Here is a 24,169-nt window from a genome sequence, read left to right as displayed (position 1 = left end):
AATAATGTCTTCATTAATATTTATTTCTAGCATTATATACAACGTGGTTTCGGGACTTACATGTGCCACCACATACAGGACCATATTGGTTATTTTTAAAAGTATTTTTGATGTGCTGTCAGTGTGAAGCTCATCTTTGCGAAAGAACTGGCCAGCGTTCATTTCTATCTTTGGTGTGTGAAAGGGTAGCCCGCTCCTTGAGGACTGTATGCTTGCACACTCCCTGCTGACATTGGTTTTGTTGACCCACTGTCCCAAGTGTTGAGCCTGAGAGGAGACTTCGGTTTGCTGAAATATTCTGTAACAGGTATCTTCATCTCGTTTTTTCTTATGAGCAATGGAGTCTCAGCCCCTGAAATAGAAAAAAAAAATGTAAATAAGACTAAAATCGAGAGACTGAATATAGCTTCAGCCTTGTTTTTATTAGTGAGTGGGGTTCAAAAGCAAAACAGACATAAAGGTTAATTAATCAAAAAACACTCAAAAGTCATAACAGACTCGATTGGTCTTTACCGTGTTCACCCTCAGTGAGATGTCTGTGTTAGCATACATGATCTGTTTTCTCGCTCTTAGAGGTGATGGTGGGCATGGTTTAGAGTTGTTGATGTGTGAGGGTGTTGGGGCAGAGACTGGGCCAGTGAGATGAGGAGCTGTTATCCCGACAGGTAAAGCAAGAGAACAGACACACATCTTAGAGCGATTTAACTGCACTCCTGAGACCTTTCCAAAGCCCACACCGTCACTCCTAGCCAGGAGCAGGTTTGGAGATGCTGAATGTCAACTGTGGAAAGAAACAGTGCCATCTGGAGATTGCTGTTTAAAAGTCTGTGCATCTCGGCAGGGCAAGTCTATGTGTGGGCCACTAGTAAGACTCGTGGGTGAATAGAACTGTCATGTACTAACTGTCACCCTAGAGTGAGGCGCCTGGTGGCAGAGGCCAGGTGGAGAGGGCCATCCTTGGAGCAAGAGGCAGGATATGCTTTCCAGTCTCCAGTACATTGTTAACATACAGAGCCACTTTGGGGTCTAGTGAGCTCCACGGGAAAGTGACAATATCTAGAGGGACCCTAAGGAATTCTAATTGATGAAGCCCTCATTTCTGGTTAAGGGGGATGTGGAGAAACAAGGTAGATTTTGTATTTGAGGTATGCAGATATACGGACAATCGCCCTTCAGTCATTGATGCAGTTCTTGCTTTAAGGCTGGGAGCTGCAAGCCTGCAGAGTGCCTACTGTTGGACTATCCAGGACCAGTGTGGGCTTTCTACAACCATCGAGTCTCTCTGGTGGAAACTGCAGGCTGGTACTGGGCTTCTGATTGGGGGCACACCGGTTTTCAGCTGCCTCATAGGGGACCTGTTTGTGATGGCTTCAGTCGTATTCTATTCTGCTTGGCTTACTTTACAGCAGAATCATTTAGGTCCATGACAGTTAAGCTGAGCAGAGTAAACCAGGGGAGTCACCCACTGTCTGTGTTGGGTCAGCCATCCTTTACAATGAATGGGTGTGACTACCTGCAGCCCTTACTGTCTGACTGTTGCTTGGCAGAGTGCTTGGTCCCAAAGACAGTTCTGTCAGATTTACCTTACACAAAATTGAGCAGACAGGCTTTAGAGGAGCGGGGCTGAAAGCCACTCTTAAACCTCAGGGATTGCCCTTGGAAAGCCAAGATTCTTAGCACCCATGCCCCTAAGTAGTAGGTACCTACTGATTTCCTTAGACCACCTGAAAACCATGACAAACTGTACTTAACCTTGTGATACCGCCTTATTGCCTTCGGATCCTTGGCTTGACGTTCTAAATCAATTGGAGAAAGAAAAAGAATTTGAGTGATAGCAACAGACTAGGGCATCAGCAAGCAATAGTGTCTATGTAGTCCAGGATAGCTTTAAATTTTGAATTATTTGCTGTAAATTTGCATAACTCCTGTTCCAGTCTCCTCAGTGCTGAGATTACAGATGTTTACTACCACACCCAGCTGTTTGTTAAAATTGCATGGTTTAAGAAATACTGCTTCTAAAACAATTTCCAAATGGCTTAGTGATTTATTTTTATTTTCATTGCTTCACATTAAAATTCATAACTATATAATACTAGCATCTAACAAAATATGCATAATACTAATAATAGTTTCAGTCTCCTTTGTGGTTTGCATGTTTAAACTTTTTTAAAGCCCTTGGGACTAGGAAGATGGCTCAATGGTTAAGAAAACATACAGTTCTTGTGGAGGACCCAAGTTTGGTTCCCAGCACCAAGAGGTTCACAACTTCCCATTACTGTGCTATAGGGGCATCTGATGCCCTCTTCTGGTCACTATGGGTACTGCACTCTTACACACACACACACACACACACACACTTAAAAATAACCTTATTTTCTTAGATTTTTAGATATCTAGCCTTACTTTGCCATTAGCAGAAAGGGAATTTGCTTCAAAATAGAAAGATTATTTATTAGCCAAAGAACACAGCCTCTGCTAAAATGTTCTGAACAGTGGAACCGGAGTACAACTTTGTTATGACGTGTGAAAATGAAAGAAAGCTATTACATGTGTGCAGCCACTCACTAGATAGAGTTGAGACTTAAAACCTCAGCATGATTAGCAGTGGAAAGAGGAAGCAAGAAAGTGGGATGTTTCTATGTACAGAGGAACCCTGGATGGCCTCCATATTCAAGTCACCTGGGTGGCTGATATCCTTCTCTTGCTCTGGTCAGCACTTTGGATTTTGCAGGTGAAGTTTGTATCGATTTGGTTGTGGTGGGCGTTGCAGCTCCGGGCAGCTTCCTGGGCTCTGATGCCAGTTCTGCTGGGGTAGTTCTTCTGTGACGAGTCAACAGGTTAATCTCGGCTAGTTCAGAATGAACCAAAGCCGACACCCACTCCTTTTCTGATTTGGAAAAAGGTTGAGAGCATGAAAGTTACTATTGTCATATTGACTAGAAGTGCAGGTTTCGGTATGGCAATGTCATACATTTATGGCATTTCAATTGTTCTTTTTCACCCCCTTCCCTTCCCATCTCTCCTGCCTACCTTTTGCTGGTTCGCTGTGCTCTATGCATAGATGCACTGTGTCCACACCCCCCACGCCCCCCACAAATATACACACATGCATACATTGACAAAAGAAGATGTTATTACTTGGGTAATTTATTAAACATCACATTCTTTTACTACCCTTCCCCCTCCCCATAGAAAATTGCTCCCAAGGACTTTGCAGTTAGAAAGTAGCCTTGAGCTCTATGGCAAGGTGCTAGTTTTCCAAAGTACTCCTCATTCTCAGAGAGTGCTCCCCAGACCAGTGTCACCCATCAGCATCACCTGGGATTGTGTTACAAACGCAGATTCTTGGGGCCCGTGTAGGTGGTTATAGCTCAGTTTGATGATCAGCCAGTGTGAGGACAGCTGCTATGTGCTGTATGGATTTCCCTGCAATGGTGTTGGTATTTTCATGACACATACCAGGGACAGCCCAAGAGATACCAGGTGTTAGCCAAGATTAAACCATCATAGCTATTGGGAGTCTAAAACATGGACGGCCGTGCTGATACCATCCACACAAAAGGAGAGAAGCCAGTATGTGTTCCGATTTCACAACTAGAGGATGTGTTCATGGGAAGCCCTGGGGTAAGAAACATGGAGGAGATGCAGAAACCACCCTTAGCTGAGAACTCATGTTTCCTATTAGTTTAATGAGCTCAGTTTGAGATACCCTCCACTGTTTGATTACCTGAATGGCCAGCACACACGCAGGTAGGTATACGAGCTTACAGAGGACTCTGGTAAGGAACTCTGGGCAAATAATTTTGCAATGTTTATTTTCAAACCCCAGGTAGGAAGCTTCAGTTTGGCACATTCATCATCTCTGACGATAACCCCAGGTCAGTGCCTGCAAATGCCCCTTGTAACCTTACCTTTGGTACGTGCATGAAGCAGCCATTGCAGGACTTCTGCCAGCGAATCGGTATGTAAAATGTCACAGAGCTTTGCCAGGATCTGACGGGGAAGACACAGTGAGGAAGTAAATGGCACCAGATTCACCAGGTTTCCTTGCCTCTCTTTAGAAATGCCACCCTGGAGACATGATACTTGGGTCGGTTGGGGTCTAGCTTGAGAGCTACCCTTTCAAACAGTGCAGAGGGGAGCCAGTGAGAAACACCCCCAGTTCAAGTGTGTTTGTTGTTCGCCATGCTGTGTCAATTCTAAGAGGTTAGGAGCAGCTCACTTCAGGGAATGGACCTCTCCCTCATGCAGGCTTCTGGGGGCCGAAAGAGGAAACTGCTAGTCACAGACAGAGGTCATGCATCTGGCTGCTCTCTCCTTAGTGTGGCTAAGGATGTCGCTTGAGCTGGGTGGTGTCTCAATTCTTTGAATCCAGTGTTGGGCCCATTGAGACAGGAACTTAAGTCCCTTCAGTCAGTGAGAAACCATACTTGACTCAGTCAGTGAGAATCCATACTTGAGGTTGTGGGAGGGGATTTTGTGTTTTGTGTGTTGGCCTTTTTTTTTTTTTTTTTTTTTTTTGCTTTTCCCTGAAGCTACAGGTCTTTCCTTCTGACATTGTCCTTCCCTTTTGAAGAAGCACCGGAAGATGAGAGTTTTTGTCCTTTAGACACTTTATGGGTGGTGTTCCATGGTTGTGGTCGTGCAGGATTCTACTAAAAAGTCCTTAGTCATCATAGTCATGGGTTTTGATGCTTGGAAGCAATTTTCCCTGAGTTTATCTTTCTTAGGTTTAAGTTTCTGTCAACTTTAGAAGAATGTTAACTACCATCTCTCCCCATAATTTCTACGCTCTAATCTCTACTACTTCTGAGACCCCAGTTACAGGATATTAGAATACTCACTATATTCTCACAGGTGAATAGGCTTGTTTATATTTTTATATCTACTTTAGGTAGTTTTTATTGTGTGGGTATGCAAGCATGCGGGCACATGCGTGCACATGCATGCACGTGTATGTGGAAGGCAGCGGTTGACATTGGGTGTTTCCCTGAGTCACTCTCCCCAGCTGTAGGATTATGCTAACTCCATTCTTCAGGCGTGAAATTTCTGGATCTCATCTGAACTGCTGGTGTATTAAGCCTCTCTCTGCACTCTGCTGTGTGTGAATGACAGCCAGAAGCTCCCGAGACTCATTCACTCTTCTCTCCTGGACCTCTGCAGTCTGCTCTGTGCATGCAAAGGTTAACATCGCACCGAAGCCTCAGTGGGGCCCCGTGCGTTCTTCCGGAACTTGCTCTCCACATAGATGCTTCTTCAGCTCCCTACTCTACACATCCCAGCCGCCTCAGCGTCCCCAAACTGTAACCCGTTTTCCCTGTAGGGAAGCCCACTGCTCTATTGCTGTCACTTCCCTGTCCCGTGGTTAGGAAAGGGCCCAGCAGAAGCCTGCGTTGAATGGTAATTATCCAGTTTCACAGTCATGAAGCTGTATTGTCTGTTGCCAAATACCTAAAAACAGCTTATTTATATACTCATAAATCCTAAGTGAATCTATGATTTTATCGTCTATTATCTATCAGTGTCACCCACCTGTGCCATTGCGGTTCACTATCCTCTGTGTGTGTGTGTGTGATGTGTGTGCATGTGCGTGCACCTGCTGTTTCCAAGCCTCTTACTTTTATCTCCTGATCCAGATAGTTTGGTATGCACACAGTGTTTTCATTCCCATCAGTCTTGGTGTTCATCACTTTTGAGGACTGGGAGCCAGCAACAGAGCTGATCCTTGGAGGCACTAGTGGCTTTTGGGCTTTCAATTCATCCTAAATCAAAGATATAGTACGATTGATTGGCATGCAGTTTTGCACTTGTAATTTCTATATAAATGAGAAGCATTTACCTTTGCTTACATTTTAATTGAACCCCCCCCCCGTGTGTGTGTGTGTGAGAGTTGGCATGCACACGAGCGCAGTATGGTACATGTGTTGTCTCAGGCCAACTTTAAGGATTCAGTTTATGCCTTCTATCATGTGAGTCCTGGATGTCTGCACAGGTCATTGGGCTTGACAGCAAGTGCCTTTACATGTGGAACCGTCTCACAGCTAGAGAAACTGTTGTCTTTAATAAGAGAACCATACAAGCAAAACCGATGTTAATAATTTAAATAAGTTTAAACATTTGGGGGCAAAGCCGATAGTGACATATTATTGGCTTTTGCTGAAATCATTTAAAGCCCTTGATGAACTCAAAATAATCATATAAATGCTGGATGTGAAGTGCTCTTGTATGTTGTTGCTCCAGGCAGCAATCAGCTCCTATTACGTGAGTTTTGTGTTGCGCTGGGAAGATTTCCCCTTATCACCCGGAAGCCAGTTGAGAAGATTTGTGTTGTGTCTGCAAAGATACTTCATTGTGTGAGCTGTGCTTCCTTGCTCTGCTGAAAGCTGGGGACTTGGAATTTGAACTAATTTTCTTCTCCTCAAAGGAATAGGAAATACAAAGGCCTGTGGTAGGGTGGGCTGGAGATACAGTCTGTAGTTAAAGCAGTGGCAACAACCACAAAAGAGAATGGAGACTTTGTGTCCAAAGATCTATGGAAGCTTTAGATCTCAGGGCCTGTTCCCGGAAGGTCTTTCTAACTTCCTTCAGCTGAGGCTTGACCCACCCACCAAGCTAATGAGGAAAGGAGTCCACCTGGGCTTTAGATGGCCAGAACATAGAAGAGCAGTTAACTGTATTAGTAACCTGAAAAAAATCATAAGATAATCTCAAATACAGGAAAATTGCTTGGCAAAATTTATCCTCCATGTCTGACAAAGCACTAGAAATAGAAGGAAGCTGCCTGAGTCATGTACGGGCATCTGAACAGAGAGAACCAACACTGTACTTTAGGCTGAAAGTCTGAATGCTCCCTCTCATGAGCATCAAGAACAAGGCTGCCGACCCTCCTGTTTCTAGTTAACACTGAACCAGAGGTTTGGCCATCACAGGGAAGCACACCAGATACAGGCAGTGTGCAAATTTGAAAATATAATAGAAAAATTAGAAATTTAAGCCTTACCAAAATAACTTGAAACAAAAAAAGCAAGGTTCAGATTTAAAGAAAACATCTGCAAAACACATGTGGCAAAAGATTTATATAGACTATGTAGGAAGCTTTCATATCACAATTACAAAAAAGCCAATAACTCAACTTCAGAGACAGGCAAGAGATCTGAACATCCACATCCCATAAAAGGTCACGTAAATGACAGGGAAGAAGAGGGAAGCAGTCTTCTGATGGGAGCTGCTATTCTGTATGTTTCTCTTAATGGTTGATGAATGAAACACTGATTGGCCAGGCAAGAAGATAGGCGGGGCTAGGAGACAAGGAGAATTCTGGGAAGTGTAGGCAGAGATGAGTCACGATGTGAGCCTGGGAAGACAGGATGTACAAGGCATTCTCTAGTAAGCAAAGACCATGCAACAATGCATAGATTAGTAGTTATGGGTTAATGATAAAGACAGAGCTAGCCAAAAAGAAGCCCAAGACACCAGCCAACGGTTTCATAATTAACATAAGTCTTTGTGTGTTTATTTGGGGCTGACATGGCTATGGGACCAGGCTGGCAGGAAAGAGTTACAGTCGTCTTCATCAGTTGTGAGAAAAAAGTCAAAACTAAAACCACACAAGGAACACTTTACTAGACCCCTGGGTTAGCCTTGTTTGTTTGTTTGTTGTTTGAAGATAGTAGTCATACTTCAGCCTCCTTTGTGCTAGGATGGCAAACTGCAACTACACTTCTATTAGCTAAACACTGAAACCAATCACTTGCATTTCAGGAAGTGAAGGACAGGGAAGCAGAACACAACTTGGCCATTCCTTTAAGACATCGACACAAGAGCACTGTGAGCGTCAGTTGTTGTACGTGCAGGGATTGGCTGGGAGGGAAGCAGGTGTGGAAGTGCACTTGCGTGTGAGTGTTCGTCTTAGCTTTGTGAAAAGGCAGACATGACAGATGTCCTCCAACAGCCACCTGGGTTCACGACTGTGGGCAGAGAAACCCAAGTCCCTTGGTATTAAGAAGAATCACCATAGCAACATGGGTGGATCTTAGAAAACTCTGTACTGCTGAGTGAAAGCAGCCTTTAGTGACACAAAGCAGACCATCATTTGTCTTTGGTGGGAGGGTGGGGCTCATGAGGAAACCCAGGGAGCTGGTAGACATGTGCTTGCTCTAGACTTTGGTATTGCTTCGCCAAGGGATGAAGATGTACTTGTCAAGACCCATCACATTGTGCATTGGGGATAGAAATATCTTATATCAGAAAGCTATACTTTAATAAAGCTGTGAAAATACTGTGGAAGAGACTTCTCAGAAGAGCTGTAAAACAGAGTAAGTTCTAGAAGTCAAGAGCCAGCTGTAGGAAGCAGGGACTGGAAGTCACTCAGCCAGCTGTAGGCAGCTGTTCATTTACCTTCTTAATAACTAAGGGATTCTCGCGGGAAGTCTTGAAGCATTCACTGACATTTCTACATGGCTCTGAAAGAAATTAAAGGAGTATATTGAAATCATATCAAAGGAATGTCGATACATGTTGCATGTATTAGTTGCTGAAATAAACTAGTCTTTCGAACTTAAGATTAGCCTAGGCCTATGTGTGCAAATGCAGGAACTTGTGACAGAAAACTGTGGTATAATAACATTATGCGAGTGCATTTATACTTTTTAAAAACACTGGTTCTAGTCCCAGCATGATAAAATGAAGACATATTGCAAGCTAGCTTGCCTGCCTGCCTCCCTCCCTCTGTCCCTCCCTCCCTTCCTCCCTTCTTCCCTCCATATCTTCCCCCTCTCCCATCTCAGTCTCACACCACTACCCAGGCTGGCCTGTGATCCCACTCAGCTCCCAAGTAAGGATTGGGAGTCTCTTCCAGCAGCTCTGCCTACTTTACTTTCTTGATCCAGGTAAGCTGATTGTAAAAGTTAAATCTTACTGTACGTGTCTTATCCATGTGTCTGTCACTTCTGTATAGTAGACAATTTGTGTGTTTTGTTTGTCCCAAAGACAGAAGATTTGCACTGAGTTGCAATTTTTTTTATTTGTTTCTCAGCCTTAAATCCCTCTTGGGCTGACATCATCCACAGCTTTGCTTGGCTTCCTCTCTATTTAATGAAGGTATGTCCTCTCGAAGCCATGCTCCTTTACCAAAGCTATAGCCATGCACCTTTCTAGTAAACATTGTGTGTGTGTGTGTGTGTGTGTGTGTATGTGCGTGTGTGCAGAATCCCCATAGTAGCTAATTCATCAGTTGTGTCTGAAGAAAGATTGTTTACCTTCCGGTACTGAACACAGTGTTGTGGCTGATGACCATGTTCAGGTACTAACAGAGTGTTACGGCCAGTGACCACGTTCAGTTAGTGGTGCCATGCTGGGAAAGAAACTAGTCTGTTTTAAGAAAAAATTAATAGTATGGGGAACTGAGTGTGTGTAATTGCATTGGGAGGACTGGGGTGTGAACATTTGTCTTGAGGTCTAGAAATCAGTGACAGCCTGACTCAACCTTTAGTCACCTAGGAGGAAGCTCTCACTGAGGAATTATCTAACTCAGGTTGGCTGTGGGCATGTCTTAGAGGGACTGTCCTGTCTGACTTCATTGGTGTGAGGAGACCCAGCCTGCGAGTGGGAATACCCATTCCCTGTTTGGGTCACTGAGCTCTCACAGTAAAGTCGTCTAGCTGAGCACTAGCTACACATTCTCTTTGCTCTTGACTCTGGGTGTTATGTGACCAGTTGTCTCAAGTTCTTGCTGCCTTGATTGTCCCACAGTGATGGAATGTAACCAAGAATTGTGACCTAGAGCAAACCCTTTCTCCCCTAAGTTGCTTTTTGTCAGAGAATTTCCTCACAGCAATTAAATAAAACGAGGACAGGAATTGGTACCAAGGGAGTGAGGTCATTACTGTCATAAAACTCTGTTGGGGGCTAGAGAGATGATGGTTCTGTGGATAAGGGTCCTAGATGCTCTTGAAGAGGGCCTGGGCTCAGTTCCAGCATGCACCTGGAATTCCAGTTTCAGAGGATTCGATGCCCTCTTTTGACCCCTTTTGGCACTAGGCACACATGTGATGCACATATATGCCTGCAGGCAAAACATTCATACATACAAAATAGAATAAATCTGAAAACAAAAGTTTAAATGGAGTGTTGCTTTTATACTTTTGGACGACTTTGTTGGAAGGATGTGAAAACTTTTGATATATTGATGATCTAGAAGAGCCATTGCATGCTACAAACAGTTCGATGGATCAAATCTAGTGGGATCTTGGAAGACAGTAAGCGTCTATTAACTTATTTAGTCAAGGACTAAAGACTGGGCACCGCATGTGGGTCACAGGGAAAAGTAGGAGCGTCGTGAGCAGAGCAGGTGAGAGTCTATGGGGAAGATGAGCACATAGTTCCATCCCCATTGTGTTTACGGAACCCACCTTTTGTCTGTTGTCTCCTATCAACGTTGCCTTGTCACTCATACCTGATATCTCTTAGCATGTTTGTTAGGTTTTTCTGATCACAAATACCTGCCAGAAGCATATTAGAGGGGAAAGGCTCATTGCGGCTCAGGTTTGAGGATGTACAGTCCATCTTTGTAGGGAAGGCTTGGGGCGGGGGGGGAGGAGTGGGACAGCTGGAAGTCAGGAAGCAGAGGGGATAGATGTCCGTGCTCCGCTGGCTTCTTTCTTCTTTCCCTGCTTTTGTTTAGTCTGAGACCTCTGGTGTATGAACGGTGCCATCCACATCGCCTTCATTCACCTTCTCCAGAAACATCTTCCTCAACACACCCAGGGGTGTGTTTCCAGGCTATTTTAAATCCAGTGGAGAGTTGACTTTGAAATCTGCTATCACACATGCTTTTCTATGGATGGACACTACACCAAATATATCAAAAAATAACAGTGTTTGCTAATAGTACCTTACTGAACTGTTTTCAGAGGAATGTAAATTGTCTACAGTGAATAACCCGTCACTGCATCGATTTAAGCAATCTGAGTTCTTCCCAATTATTTGCAAGAGGCCTAAGAACATATTCCATTTCTTTATAGGGACTCACCAGACTGAGGTCTCGAGGGAACTTTGTTTCGGACCGGTGACAGCTCTCGGGGTGGCCTCTCCAGGGCTGCGGTTGGTGGTGGGTTACTGGATTTGGCTAAAGGTGTCTCGTTCCTCTCTAAGAGGCTAAAGGGTCCAGGGCCACTCAGCATTCTAAATGGGACCTCATCATCATTCACAGTGCAGATTGGGATGTTGTTCAAACCTGGAAGAACAAGGACAACCATTTACTTGTTTGCTGACCAGCCTGTCCAGAACACACCCACCACTTACTGTCTCCTAATGCTCTTAGACTCCCACCACACTTACCATGAGTCCTAGTAAATGTTTGTAAACTGCTTGTCAGAGCTGTGCTAGGAAGTGAGCCTTGTGGATAGGGGTTTTGCCAGAGTTGTTTACTGTCTCTTGCTGGTACCCACTTGGGTGCCTGGCAGAAAGCCGGCAAGCTATGATGATTGAATGAACGGCTGGATAATACAACCACATATAAGGGTCTTGTTTGGTTAACTACTTCATACTTTACTAACAGTAACTTTCTATATAGAAATGAGGATTCTTGAAGACACTATCAGATGTTATTATTATGCTTTAAACCCTAGAGTAGTGATTGTCCCAGGTACATAGGAAAGAATTGCACAGCAAACGAAGTATGGGTAATCTTACACACAAATACATGTATTGAAAGTCCTAATTTCTCTTTTAGTTAGGTTTTTAGAAAGAAAGCATGTGGTATGTGGATTGTGCATGTTGGAGGACTTCATGGGAGAACAGACCGCTCCATTCTTACCTTGTCCCTTATTATTGCTTCACACATTTCCCACATGCACACGCAAATGTGTACCATGGTAATCTCATCCCAGGGAAATAATAGGGAGGAATTCCGAGCTCATCTGTTCAAGAGCAGCAAATACACCAGTGTGACAGTGGTTTGAAAGACCAATGAAACGTTACATGACCGACAGCTTGTCCATGAAAGGCGGGTTCAGTCTAGCAGTGAAAGAAGACTCATCCTCCAGCCTAGCAAAAGGGTCAGGAATGGAGCTGGGCTCCAGAGAGACCAGTGTCCACTTTGGGGAGTCGAGGTCCTGCTGCTGAAGTTAAAAAGGCTCCGTCATCAGAGAGCCAAAGGCCCTGTCCCCACAGCCCTTAGTCTTCGATTGATACCCCATCTCAGTTTGATGGGAGAGTGGGTGTTTGCTTGCTTGCTTTGTGTTCATTTTGTCCAGGGTAACTGTTTCCTTAGTGGATGACGGTCCTTTCACAGTTAGGAAGGTTAAAATTACAGAGATGATTAACTAAGAAAATGCCTACTATTCATCCTAGTTTGCTTTTCCAATGCTGTAGTAAAAGGTCATAACTGGAGACTTGGGGGAGGAGAGGTTTGTTTGGCTGACATGACTGTTGACACTTAGGACTCTGTCTGACGCCCATTTAGCCGAAGGGTGCTCACATGCATAGCGCCACCCAATGCCTGACTGATGGAAGTCACAGTGGCCGAGTCTTAACCTGCAGTTGAGAACCCTGCCAAAGGCCACCCCGCCCTACTGTCACCCTAGTGTGCTCTGTGTGGCACTTTACTTTCTCCCTCTTGCTTAACTCTGGTTCCTTTGTTTCTTTCGTAGGTGTTACTCCACGAAGCATGCCCAAATGGAGCTTCTCGACACAACTTTTTAGCTTAGAATCCTCGGAGCCTAATTTAAGAAAACGTCTCTAGAGGAAAACAGGGTACTGTGGCAAAATATCACATGAGCGTCTGGATTGAGAATGTGGGGCCTAGAGCTTCCCTCTGAAGTGACGGAAGTGATGTTTAAACCAGTATCTGGAAGGTGAGAGATATCAATTAACGGTGTTTTCTGAATAGAGAAAGTAAGTGTGAAAGCCCAGAACTTGCAAAGGGCTTGTTATACCTTCAAGAAACTTGGGCATGCCCATAAAGTGTGTGCTTATGTGGGTGGATATGTGGGATGAGTTATAAAACAGAGCAGGCGTATCACAGGACTAGACAAAATTATCATCAATGCCTCTGAGAGATCTGAGCAAGATGTTTAAATATCCAAATTTACATTTGAAGTATGATTTTTGTGGCGGTTTCATGGAGAATTGATTGGATGACAGTAACTGATTTTTCTGGGTTTTGTTTGTTTGTTATTTTTGCATCATGACCATCCTGATTATGTTGGTCAGATTTGTCAAAATGAGGATAGTGGTAGCATTAGCAGTAGGATTTGCCTGGGGGTGTTGAGGCAGCCAGAATGTGGTAGGCTGAAGAGAGGCTCAGAGAAAATGGTTTGAGAACCCTGAGTACACACACATCTCTCCGGCTGTGATGCAATGTATGCTTCATAGCATGGTACACAGAGCTTCCTAAATGTGCTCAGCAGCCAGTGAACCCTTTCCTCCTCCCCATGCTCTGTACTTGGCATGTCTCCCTTCTGCGCCAAGTCCTGGTGCTCTCTTCTGTGTTGGTGCCTTTCTGCTCACCTCCCGTGTGCGTTCACTTAACCACCACGGCACCCTGGCCTTGTTGCCAGGCTCCGCCTGTGTAATCACTCCAAGTCAGTGTTTGTTAAGACATAACGAAGAAGCAAGGTGGCTCTAATAGGAATATGAGTCTCTAGGGGTGGATATGAAGGATGAGGGTTAGCCCACCAGCTGCGGTGGCTTTTATGCCACAGTTACCCAATCTGGACTGAACCGACTGGTTCACTCCGTCTGGTGCCAACCGTTTTGTTTGTTTTCTGTGTACTTCGTGATCTTGAGAAATCCACCTCATAAAGCCTTATCTCTCTCTCCAGCCCAGATATGTGTGGGAAGTATATGTGCTTTTGTTCTTCAGTACAAGGTGAGAGAATATACTAGCAATGTCTGGTTGCCAAGGGGATTGCTACAGAAAGATGAGAAAATGGAAAAGGAAGGAGAGGTAGGGAGGGAGGTGGCTAAGGAGGAAGAGAAGAGAGGAGGAAAGGAAGGAGATAAAATCATGCCCTTCAGTATGACTTGGTCAGTAGTAGAGGGCCCTGGGCTCCATACCCAGCATGTATGCCCATATATGTACATAAACACACTTCACTAGGGCTTATGCTTGTATCCTGGCAAGAGTGTCATGATGGCTGTTTTTGTTTGTCGGCTTGACTCCTTCTGAAATGAACTAAAACTCAAAAATGGCAGGGCACTCCCCTAAGGAATTTATTTTACTTAATCAGATCATTTGAAGTGGGAAGATCCACGTCTAATCCGGATCCACAAAGAAGACAACACACCTTTAATTCAGATCTTCGGAGGTAAGAGGACCCACTTGTGATCTGCGCCATGCCCTCTGCTGGAAGCTATGTAAAGGATATGGAAGAAGGAGGCTCTCCCTTTTTGCCTGCTTCTTCCCACCCTGGATGGCAAGTCCATTCCTTCACCGGCATTAGAGCTTATTTCTAAGAAGAGTCTGGTGTGTACTGAAGAGTAGGTGAGAAATCCAGCCTTGTGGACTGAATTGAACCTCCCATAGTAGAGATCCATTGTTGGATTAGCTTGACCATGGACTGTAAATCATTCAATAATTCTAATAAATCCCCTTTAGCTGGGTGGATGGGTGGAATGATGGATGGATAGATGGATGGATGGACGGATGGATGGATGGATGGGTGGATGGATGGATGGATGGGCAGATGGATGGATGGATGGATGGACGGACAGACAGATAGATTCTTTAAGTTCTGTTACTCTAGAGAACCCTAATACAGGTGTGAAGGTAGTTAAGATTTTAAAATATGTTTAAACCAGTTGGTTAATACCACCTTGAACTCTCCGAATGACTTCCCACCTCTGAGTACTTTGGTCCTTGGGTCACTGTCCCAACACAAGCAATCTATGGGCTAAGTCTGGCAGAGAAGGTACCCAAAGATATCATTAGGCACGAGGATCTGGCTTCCAGTATCTTAGCACCTGCCTTTACCAGTGGCTAAATACTTTAAGCAAAACTTAGAGATTGTGCACAGAGGAGAAAACTATCTGACCAGCAAAGTCCCATCACCTTTGATGTGGCAGACTCTTCTGGGATGAGGCGTGTGCCTGACTAGGAAGCAGCTTTCGTTCCTCGTCATCATGTGGCTGCCTTTGCCCTCCGAGTAAAGAGAAGATGCTGCGGATTTGAGGGTCGGGTTCATGGTCTGTCGGTTTCCCTCTCCACAGCTGACACAAGAGTTCTCGGGGCCTAACTTGATTGACTTCTTTCACAGATGGGCTGAGACCTGGAAATCACGGAATACTGTCATTCTGAGAAGAGATCCTAGACAGACGATTGTCTATCAAATATTTTCCATCTTTGCACTAAAACATCAAGTAAGCAAATGTCAAATCAAACTTTTATAAACTTTCCAGGCCTGAATGGGACATACGGTCTCCTGGAAAAACAATCAAAAGTACTTGTGAAAATGACCTGAATTTTACTTTTAATTGAGTTTAAGATCACTGTGGTCTTATAAGCAAATAATTTACATGATTATTTCTTCTAATGAGGTAAATTTAAATTGGGCTTTTAAAATGCTACATTTGCAAAAATGCTGTACATAAATAGCCTTATATAAGGAACTTTCATGAGGTATCTTTAAGAAACCTAGATTTTCAAGTTTATATCATCCTCCAAACAGATAATGACACCCAGGGGAGTAAAAAGATGAGGGAATCACACTAGACGTTCAGCTGGTGAGCTGGATGACATTTATTAGTTGTTTGCAACATCCAGTGATATAAAATGTTCTTTCAATCATTGCTCGACACCAATTCCATACCACAAATCTAGAATTTTAAAGATGTTATGGTTCTTGATTAACTCACAGCCAAGTTGGGGGGGTCTAGAACATTCTGAAAATAACATGCTATTCTTGGAGGTGGAGAGATGGTTCAGAGGTTAAAAGCACTAGCAGCTCGATCAGAGGACCAGGATTTGACTCCCAGCACCCATGTGGCGGCTCAAAAATCATCTGTAACTCCAGTCACTGGGGATCTGGTGCCCTCTTCAGGGTCTGCATGCACATGGCACACAGACATAAACCCAAGGAAAACATCCACACACATTAAATAAATAAATAAACAAACACATTTGATTTTAAATGATATGACATGCCACTCTTGGAATCTAAGAAAGACATTTTTGGTAGATGTAGTATATTTTCTATGTTGTATATAAATCTTACTCTTCATACCAGCATTGGCAAAGGAACATTTTTATTCCCCCCCCCATTTTTTCTGTTCAGAATAACATGTAGTACCAAATGGAACTTGAATTCAGGATGTTGTTGAGCATTTCTAGTTCATTGACATCTTTTATTTATTCATTTGTTTAGTAGCAGCAGCGTGTATGCTGTAGTGTGCGTATATGCAGGCCGGAGTGTGCAGGCTTTCACAAGTGGGTTCTTTCCATCCACCTTGGGTTAGAGGATCGATCTCACATCTTTAGGCTCATACAGCAAGTATTTCTACCCACTGAGCCATCTCACCAGTTCATATTGATATCTTTTTATACCATGGCAATCTCTTCAAGGTTTTCAGGGTATATTTTTCGAGTGCATGGTGTACAAATTATCAGCCATATTGACAGAAAGCATATGACTTTTAAGAATTTCATTTTGGAGTGTGTGTGTGTGTGTGTCTGTGAGTGTATGTGTCTGATGTGTCTGTGGGTGTATGTGTATGTCTCTGTGTGTATGTCTATATGTGTGTGTGTGTATGTGTCTGTCTATGGGTGTATATGCCTGTCTGTGTTTATGTGTGTATATATGTGTATGCATATGTGTGTGTATATGTGTATGTCTGTGTGTTTGTGTGTCTGTTTTAGTTAGCTGTAGCCATCAGCTTGACACAGCATAGAGTCACCTGAAAAAGGATGTCTCAAATAAGGGATTTCCCAGATCCAACTGACCTATTCGGACATATCTGCAGGAGATTGTCATGGCTGCTAATGTCATAGAAGGATTCAGCTCTATGGCTGGTACCATTCTCTGGTAGCTGCTCCTAGACTGTGTAAGAAAGCTAGCTAAACATGAGTGTCTTTGGGTTTCTGTCACTGTGGTAAGACACCATGACTAAAACAACTTGGGGAGGAAAGGTTTTATTTTAGTTGAAAACTCTCAGGTCATACTCCTTCATGAGGGTAGCCAGGGCAGCTACAGCAGGAGAGGAAACTGGAGGCAGGAACTGAAACAGAACCTGAGGAGGAATATGACTGATAGGCTTGCTCTTCCAGGCTTACCCAGCCTGTTTTTTATACATCCTAGAGCCACCTGCTCAAGGGTGGCCCCACCCAGAGTGAATGGGCTCTCCCATATCATTTACTAAGAAAGCACCCTGCAGAGGCGTTTTCTCACTTGGAGTTTTCCTTCTCTCAGATGACTCTAAGTTGCATCAGGTCGACATAAAACTATCTAGCACAACAGGTCTGTGAGTGAGCCAGTAAGCAACATCCTCCATGGCTTCTGTTATGCGTATTTTGCCTATGAAGTGAGTTCCTTGATTGGAGACAATGCTGTCTGTAATGACAAGCAGGCCTGTCTCCAGGTTCCTGCTTGAGTTCTTGGCCTGGCTTCTCTCAATGGCAGACTCTGAGCCAAAAGCTGAAACAAGCCTGCCCTTCTCCCAAATTGCTTTTGGCCATGGGATTTGTTGCAGCAATAGAATGAAACCAGAACGGCATTCTAAAATTATTCTAGGTTAGGTAAGTTATACTTAAACATTAAATTTAGAAAGAAAATTACTTAACAGTAAGTGGTATATTTTGTTATTACCCTTTAGGAATAGCACAAGCAAAATTAATTCTAATCTGTTTGTACAGTCAAACTATAATTATTTTCCTGATTGATTGATTGATTGATATTTTTGAGACAGAGCTTCACTTTTAGCTCAGGCTGGCCTGGAATTGGCAATCCTCCTGAGGCCTCTGAGTGCTGGGATTCTGTCTACCACACCAGGCTTATAATCAAACTTTACATTTAATGTAGCAGATTTTCTTTTAAGCCACCAACCAGTTTTACCCCTCCCCCCCACTGCCTGGCTTCCGGCCTCAGGCATGTCCTTATCTTTCTTCATTTTTCTCTTTTCTTGAGCCTAGATTTCCTAGATTTCTCCCCCTACTTACTCTACTTGCCAGCCCCGCCTATTCCTCTCCTGCCTAACTATTGGCTGTTCAGCTTTCATTAGACCAATCAGGTGTCTCAGGCAGGCAAGGTAAAACAAATGTAACACATCTTTACATTGTCAATAAAGGCAACAGAAACAAATGTAACACACTTTACACAGTTAAAGTAATATTCTGCAGTATAAGCAAATGTAACCTATCTTTGCCTAGTTAAAATAGTCTTCCACAAAAACTTAATCTTCCTGTATGGGAAGCAAATAAGTCATATTTAACTTACAAGACAGAAGAGGCATACAAGCTGTGTAACAGGAAGGGCAGTAACCTGGAATGAAAATTGGGATCAACATAGACTAGTTGGTAGATTTCTTAGGTTCTTATTTATTGCTCTATAACCTGCTGGAACTGATTTAAATGTCAGTGGGAATATCTATCTAGCTTTTCTTCTTTATGCTCTGTCCCACATGAGTCCTCTTAGGTAAGCCCTGAAGGGACGTGATCCAGAGGGTTAGGGTATCACAGGCAAACCGGAGGGTGAAGCAGCTGCATTTCTCTTCAGAAGACCCTCGGTCGGGTCTGGGATTCATCCCACGCATTCTAAAGAGATGTTGTATGCTTGGTGTAAGAGAGTGTGGCCAGATGTCACGTCATGTGTGGTGAGTGAGAGTGAAGACAGCGTCTAAATATTTTGTTCAGATATACCACTAAAATTTTGTAAAATCTGAGCTGTCTGTGTAATCTTTGTGCCCCACAAAATTATTCTGTTGATATCGAGTCATCAGCAGGATGATGTTAGGAGATGGGACCTTTGGAAGGCTTTAGGGTCGAGAAGATGGAGTTCTTAAAGAATGAGGTGAGTGCCCTCTAAAAAAGCATCCCCGGAGCCATCTTATCATGTGAGGATGCACCGAGATGTGGTTCCTAAGTCAGGCTCTCACCAGCCTGTGAGTCTGCTTCCGGGGAGACTTCTCCACCTCCGGAAGCATCCGAAAATTATTCTCTGTTGTTACCCTCCCTGCTTATGGTATTTTGTTGTATCAGCTTAAATGGATTAGGATGGTGTTCTTGGACGTTTCAATTTAAATTAAATTTTTTATTTTTACAAATGCAGTTGATTGAGTAAAAAACTAAAGTTGTACTTTAGATCATTTAGCCAGTGAACTAATGAAAAAAAATCAAATCAGCTTAAACCAGAAGCAAAGCAAAGCCAGGCTCCTTGACCCTAATAATGGCCCCCATTTTTCTTCTCTACCTTGTGCTTATTCTGACTTCAACACTGGCAGATCACTCATTGCCTACTGTGTTTATTAAATCCCTTCCTGGAGTCCGTGAACTGGCTTGGAACATCACTTTCCTTTTAACGTTTCACATTACGGTGCCGGTTTGACACGTACACTAAAACTGGAATGATACAAAGTCTCACATTATGGCAGATAATGGGTTTGAACGGTGACGTCTTAAGAATTATACACTCACTAGAAATGAAGGCATTGTTTATCCTCGTATCACATACATCTAAAAGCAAGATTAACATAAAAAGAGCACACTTAAAATGTAAATCTATTGCTTTATGTGTAAGGTGTCTTCCTTGCCTGTATATATGTGTACTGTGTGCATGCAGTGTGGCAGAGGCCAGGAGGAGGAGGAGATCAGATCCCCTGGGACTGGAATCCCAGGCAGGTGTGAGCTACCATGCGAACCTTCGTCCTCTGGAAAAACAGCTAGGGTACCTAGCTGCTGAGCCACTTTTCCAGCTCCAGACATACTTTTTAAAGTAAGAGATTAATACAAGTGGAGACCAAGAAAGAAAGCTATTTACTTATTGGGTAAATATCTTGACTGAGGATCAGAAATGACATTTATGTCCAATAAAGAGACTAAATCTTGCTGAACTCAATATTAGAGACATTTGCTAGTACTAAATCGACTGATGTGTATCAGAAAGGAAATCCACAAGCAAAGTAATGATCACTTCTACACATAAGCCATGAGCTGGTTAATAAGTAACATAGAATCTCGTGATGCACAATTGTCGCAGGGTGGGGGTGGGGGTAGGGGTGGGGGTGGGGGTAGGGGTGGGGGTAGGGGTGAGGGTGGGGGAGTGAGTTAGGGAGCAGAAGGTACACACTCATTCCCAGTACTTCATAGGAATTTGCTGCTCTAGACAACAATTCCCAGTCTATTGCCCTACCATGATTTACATGTCGGAGGGTCATACAGAAGACGTGTTCCCATCACAGGAGCACATATCTCAAATCGTGGGGAAGCAAAATACTAAAAGCTACTGCAGTGTCAGTAACTGACACTCGCAAAAGTGGCACCCATGGGCTGTAGCTCCAGTCAGCTCAATCAAGTTAGCACAAGCAGTAGAGCGTGTTCTGGAACTTAACCTCCTTTTAAATCATGTCTATTTCAGCTATTCATATTAAACATCACAGCTCTATTTATATATTATAAAATCTGCCTGAGACTTCTTCACTTAGTGGATATGGAGGCTTGAAAGAAAATGCCCCCCCTAAAGGGAGTGGCACTATTAGGAGGTAGGTGTGGCTTTGTTGGAGTGGGTGTGTCACTGTGGAGGCGGGCTTTGAGATCTCATATGTGGTCCAGCCATACCCAGTGTCTTAGACCTCTTCCTATTGCTGTGCAAGACGTAGACCTCTCAGATAATTCTCCCGCTCCATGTCTGCCTGCACGATGCCAAGTCGCACCACGCTGATAATGGACCAAACCTCTGAAACTGTCAGCCAGCTGTAAGCAATTAAATCAGAGCTGCGGTGCTCACGCCGTCCCTTCACAGCAGTAGAAGCCCTAACTAAGACGGTGGTTATACCCACGAGATTTCCTGCTTGCACTCTATTTTGTGATTCTCCGGCTGTTGATCTTTGAAAAGGAGATGTGAAGCCTATGTGAGGGGAATTTAACTGCACTTTGCATTCTTCATTCCAAAAACTACAGCTGGGGAGATGACTCAGAGATTAAGAGCACTCGCTGCTCTTGCTGAGGACAAGGACTAGTTCAGGACCCACATTTGGCGCCTCAAAACCGTCTGTAACTCCAACTTCATGTGATCTAAAACCTCTGATTTCCACAGTGCTGTGTGCACGAGATGCTCACCTCTAAATCCGGGCAAAACTCATATACACCAGGTAAATAAATAAAGACATTTCAAAGCTGCTTAGGAAAAGCAAGTTTCCTTTCTTGTAGTCTCTCGAATCTAGCTATATGTTAGTAAAATTGTTGAATTTTATTTGGAATAAGGGAAATCCAATCCTCCAAAGGGATGGATGGAAAAGAACCGTTAATGCTATTCATAAACATGCCCTGACAATTTGCATAAAATATCGACAGTCTTAAGTTCAAAATCGTACATGCATAAAACATGGGCTGACAAAGAGAGCACACAGAGAAATGAGCAGCTGAAAGTTACTCGAGGTGGCCGCCTTGCTCAGCTGTTACTGAGGGCGTGAACCCCTCCCACTCTTCTACCCAGAATGCACTCCGCCGCTGCCCCGTGGTTCTTCCCGTTCTCGATTAATTTCTCTCGGTACGCACTTTGTCCAAAAGGTGTCCTAACCCCCTCCTTGCAGTAGTTGCCATGGTCACCCCAGCCTCTGTCAGTTTCTCTTTTCTTCTTTAAATCATTCTGCATAGCATCTGCCCCCCCCCACACCCTGCTTTTTGTTGTAAACGTTCACGTCTTCCCTGCTTCTTTCCACAGGGTGTCATCATCAGACATGCCTTGATCCAGCCCGGTTTTCCCTCTGTGTGCACACACCTGCTACATGGTGTGAACTCAGTAACTGTCGTTAAATGTGCTGGTGATTTTCCCCCAGAATATATGTCTCTAGTCTGTGACTAGTGCAGTGTTAGTAGTATGATCCCCTCAAAAATAAGTAACTAACTTTAAAAGATATCATCCTTTTCCTCAAAATTACTTACTTAGTTTTTGTACACCTTAAAAAGTATATTCGAAGGATATAAGTAAAACGTACCTGAAATGTTAACACATTATTCTAATGATGAATAGAAAATTATACCTGAGGACAGTTTTTAAAGCAGACAAATCAGGTCTGTTGATGCCCTTCCAACCTCATATTGGATCTATACTTAATATTTGTTATTTCCTTAAATCTCAGGAGTTTTTTTCTGGTGGAAACAGCTGCCTGTCTAATGCCTTCAAAAGAACACAGCTGTGTCCCCCCAAGTGTCTCCCACTCTCACTCCAAAGAGCCGAGGCGCCTCTCTGGTTGTTAGGTGATATCACACAGCCTAGCAACTGAGTAACATTCTGGGGAAATCAGAGTTCCAGAACCTTGCACCCAGCATGGCTCCCGGGGTCCTCTAGATACCACAGTTTCATTAACATAGCAAGGAACATCTCTTCCCGTTTTAGACGTACGGCAGAGGCGCTACGGACCTAAGAAAAGACGAAGAGCGCACAGTCACAGTGCTCAGCGAGCGAGCCTCACAGCTCTGTCTAGTGAATGCTGGCTATGTGACACAAACAGCTCCCTGAGCAGTGATGGTGCAGCAGAGGGGACGATGGGAAAGCCTCTCCACCATGGTGCATAAAGAATACTATTGATGTTCTGAGGGAAGGGGGGTCTGAGGAGGGCTGAGGGAAGGAGGAGGAGGAGTGTCTGAGGAAGGACGGGGCAGAGTGGAGGGGAGGGAGAAGATGGGAAAAGCATGGTGGAAAACATAAACAAAAACAAGGTTTCTCTAAAAACTCCGCGGTGAAATCTGTTGCTTTGTGTACATAATGAAAAATAATCAAGAAGAGAAAATCGGAATGGAGAAACTGGGCATGGTAACCCATGCTTCTTATCCCAATATTTGAGAGACTTACAGGACTTTCTGCGAGTTCAAAGTCAGCCTGGGCTACAGAGTAAACCCTTATCTTGAAAACAACAAAAACAGGCGGAATTTCCAGAATGCCTAATAAATTTATCAGTGGTGATTAGTGGATTTTAAAGCATTATCTGGGTCAATTAAAGACAAGAAATGCAGCTCTGGGTTCCTGAGTTATTTAGAAGCTTCATTTCAGCTCTCTTTATTGGTTACTGTCTGTGGAGCACCAGTGAGAAGTGTTAGGACCCACCCTGACTGGGAAAGGGAGAGACCTCCAGTCCAGCTTGTCCATGCAATGGCTGCCGACTCCCTCCCTCCTCCCTCCCTCCCTCCCTCCCTCCCTCCCTCCCTCCCTCCCTCCCTCCCTCCCTCCCTCCCTCCCCCTTCTCTCTCTGAGGACAAGCTTCCAGTTTGCTTGTTAGGACTCAATACGGAGCATTTCTGCACAGTTTGTCTCATTCTAAGAAGGGATTTTTCTTCACTGGGAGAAGAGCTGTTGTGCACACTTGGATTTAATCAACTTTCTCCTTCACTGTCCGTCCATACAAGACACGTCGCAGATACTGAGGAGTTAAAGTCACCGTTTGCTTTCACTTATGTGCGATGTGGCTAGAGAGGGTCGGGAGATGTCTCTGTTGGTACAGTGCTTGCCACACAAGCGTGAGGAAGTGGGTTCAGGTCCCCAGCACCCACATAAAAAGCCAGGCGCTCAAGAGCCTGCCTGAATCCCAGTGCTAGCATTAGAAGGGAGCATCCGGGTCTTGCTGGCCAGACAATGTAGACAATCTGTGAACTCTGGTTTCTGTGAGACAGGCATGGGCCGTGAGCCTTCTGGTCATCCCCTCTCTCTTTAGACTACATATCTGGAGCAAGTACACACATCTGTAGATTCGCCACACATTTTGGCTGCGTGGATCTGCCGTCTGAAGAAAGGAAAAAGTATAGCTTGACCAAAGTAGAATGATTTTTCTGTCCCTGATTTTTCAGGGAACTTAGTAAGAACTGGCTTAGAGGAATCTTTCTGTTTGTTTGTTTGTTCCCTTTATTAAAAAATTGAAGTGAAGAGTGATGAGGAAGATACCCAACACTGACCCCTGCCCTCAAAACGTGTGAACCCACCTCCCTGTGCGCACACACCCCCTCCACCCATGCACACTCAGAAGTGCA

The 24,169-nt window shown here is 44.0% G+C and overlaps 1 protein-coding gene and 1 long non-coding RNA gene across 3 annotated transcripts; one reads left to right on the top strand and one right to left on the bottom strand.

Annotated features, from left to right (window-relative positions):
* Positions 1-5: 5 nt before the first annotated feature.
* CUNH4orf17 (chromosome unknown C4orf17 homolog) lies at positions 6-22,409 on the bottom strand. Of its 2 annotated transcripts, none has more exons than XM_040751734.1 (9): positions 22,144-22,409; positions 15,053-15,269; positions 11,030-11,233; positions 8,398-8,462; positions 5,619-5,762; positions 3,912-3,993; positions 2,680-2,887; positions 1,753-1,796; positions 6-352 (listed from the first exon to the last, which is right to left on the bottom strand). In XM_040751734.1, exons 2-9 carry the CDS (start codon positions 15,183-15,185, stop codon positions 165-167), a joined length of 1,068 nt encoding a protein of 355 aa, XP_040607668.1. In that variant the 5' UTR covers positions 15,186-15,269; positions 22,144-22,409; the 3' UTR covers positions 6-164. The 2 variants fall into 2 exon arrangements, with proteins under 2 accessions (XP_040607668.1, XP_040607669.1); XM_040751735.1 differs by having other exon boundaries at positions 22,189-22,409.
* LOC121142317 lies at positions 15,257-21,325 on the top strand. The gene is made up of 2 exons (XR_005879299.1): positions 15,257-15,360; positions 20,565-21,325. It is a non-coding gene; the product is annotated as an uncharacterized LOC121142317 (long non-coding RNA).
* Positions 22,410-24,169: the final 1,760 nt, after the last annotated feature.

This window comes from Mesocricetus auratus, unplaced genomic scaffold (genome assembly GCF_017639785.1).
Source record: "Mesocricetus auratus isolate SY011 unplaced genomic scaffold, BCM_Maur_2.0 Super-Scaffold_100009, whole genome shotgun sequence".
NCBI lineage: Eukaryota > Metazoa > Chordata > Mammalia > Rodentia > Cricetidae > Mesocricetus > Mesocricetus auratus.
The sequence above is the reverse complement of the archived record's forward strand: the minus strand, read 5'-3'. Positions and strand labels throughout refer to the sequence as shown.

Bases quoted from the DNA above. Each gene is read 5' to 3' on its own strand.
- CUNH4orf17 (XM_040751734.1), bottom strand. From the start codon at position 15,185: ATGAACCCGACCCTCAAATCCGCAGCATCTTCTCTTTACTCGGAGGGC. The intron at 3,994-5,618 runs GTAAGAGGCTTG...CTTCCCCGTCAG, and splicing joins ATCTGGATCAGGAGATAAAA to ATCCTGGCAAAGCTCTGTGA. The intron at 1,797-2,679 runs GTGACTTGAATA...CAATTGATTTAG, and splicing joins GAAGGATATCAGCCACCCAG to AACGTCAAGCCAAGGATCCG.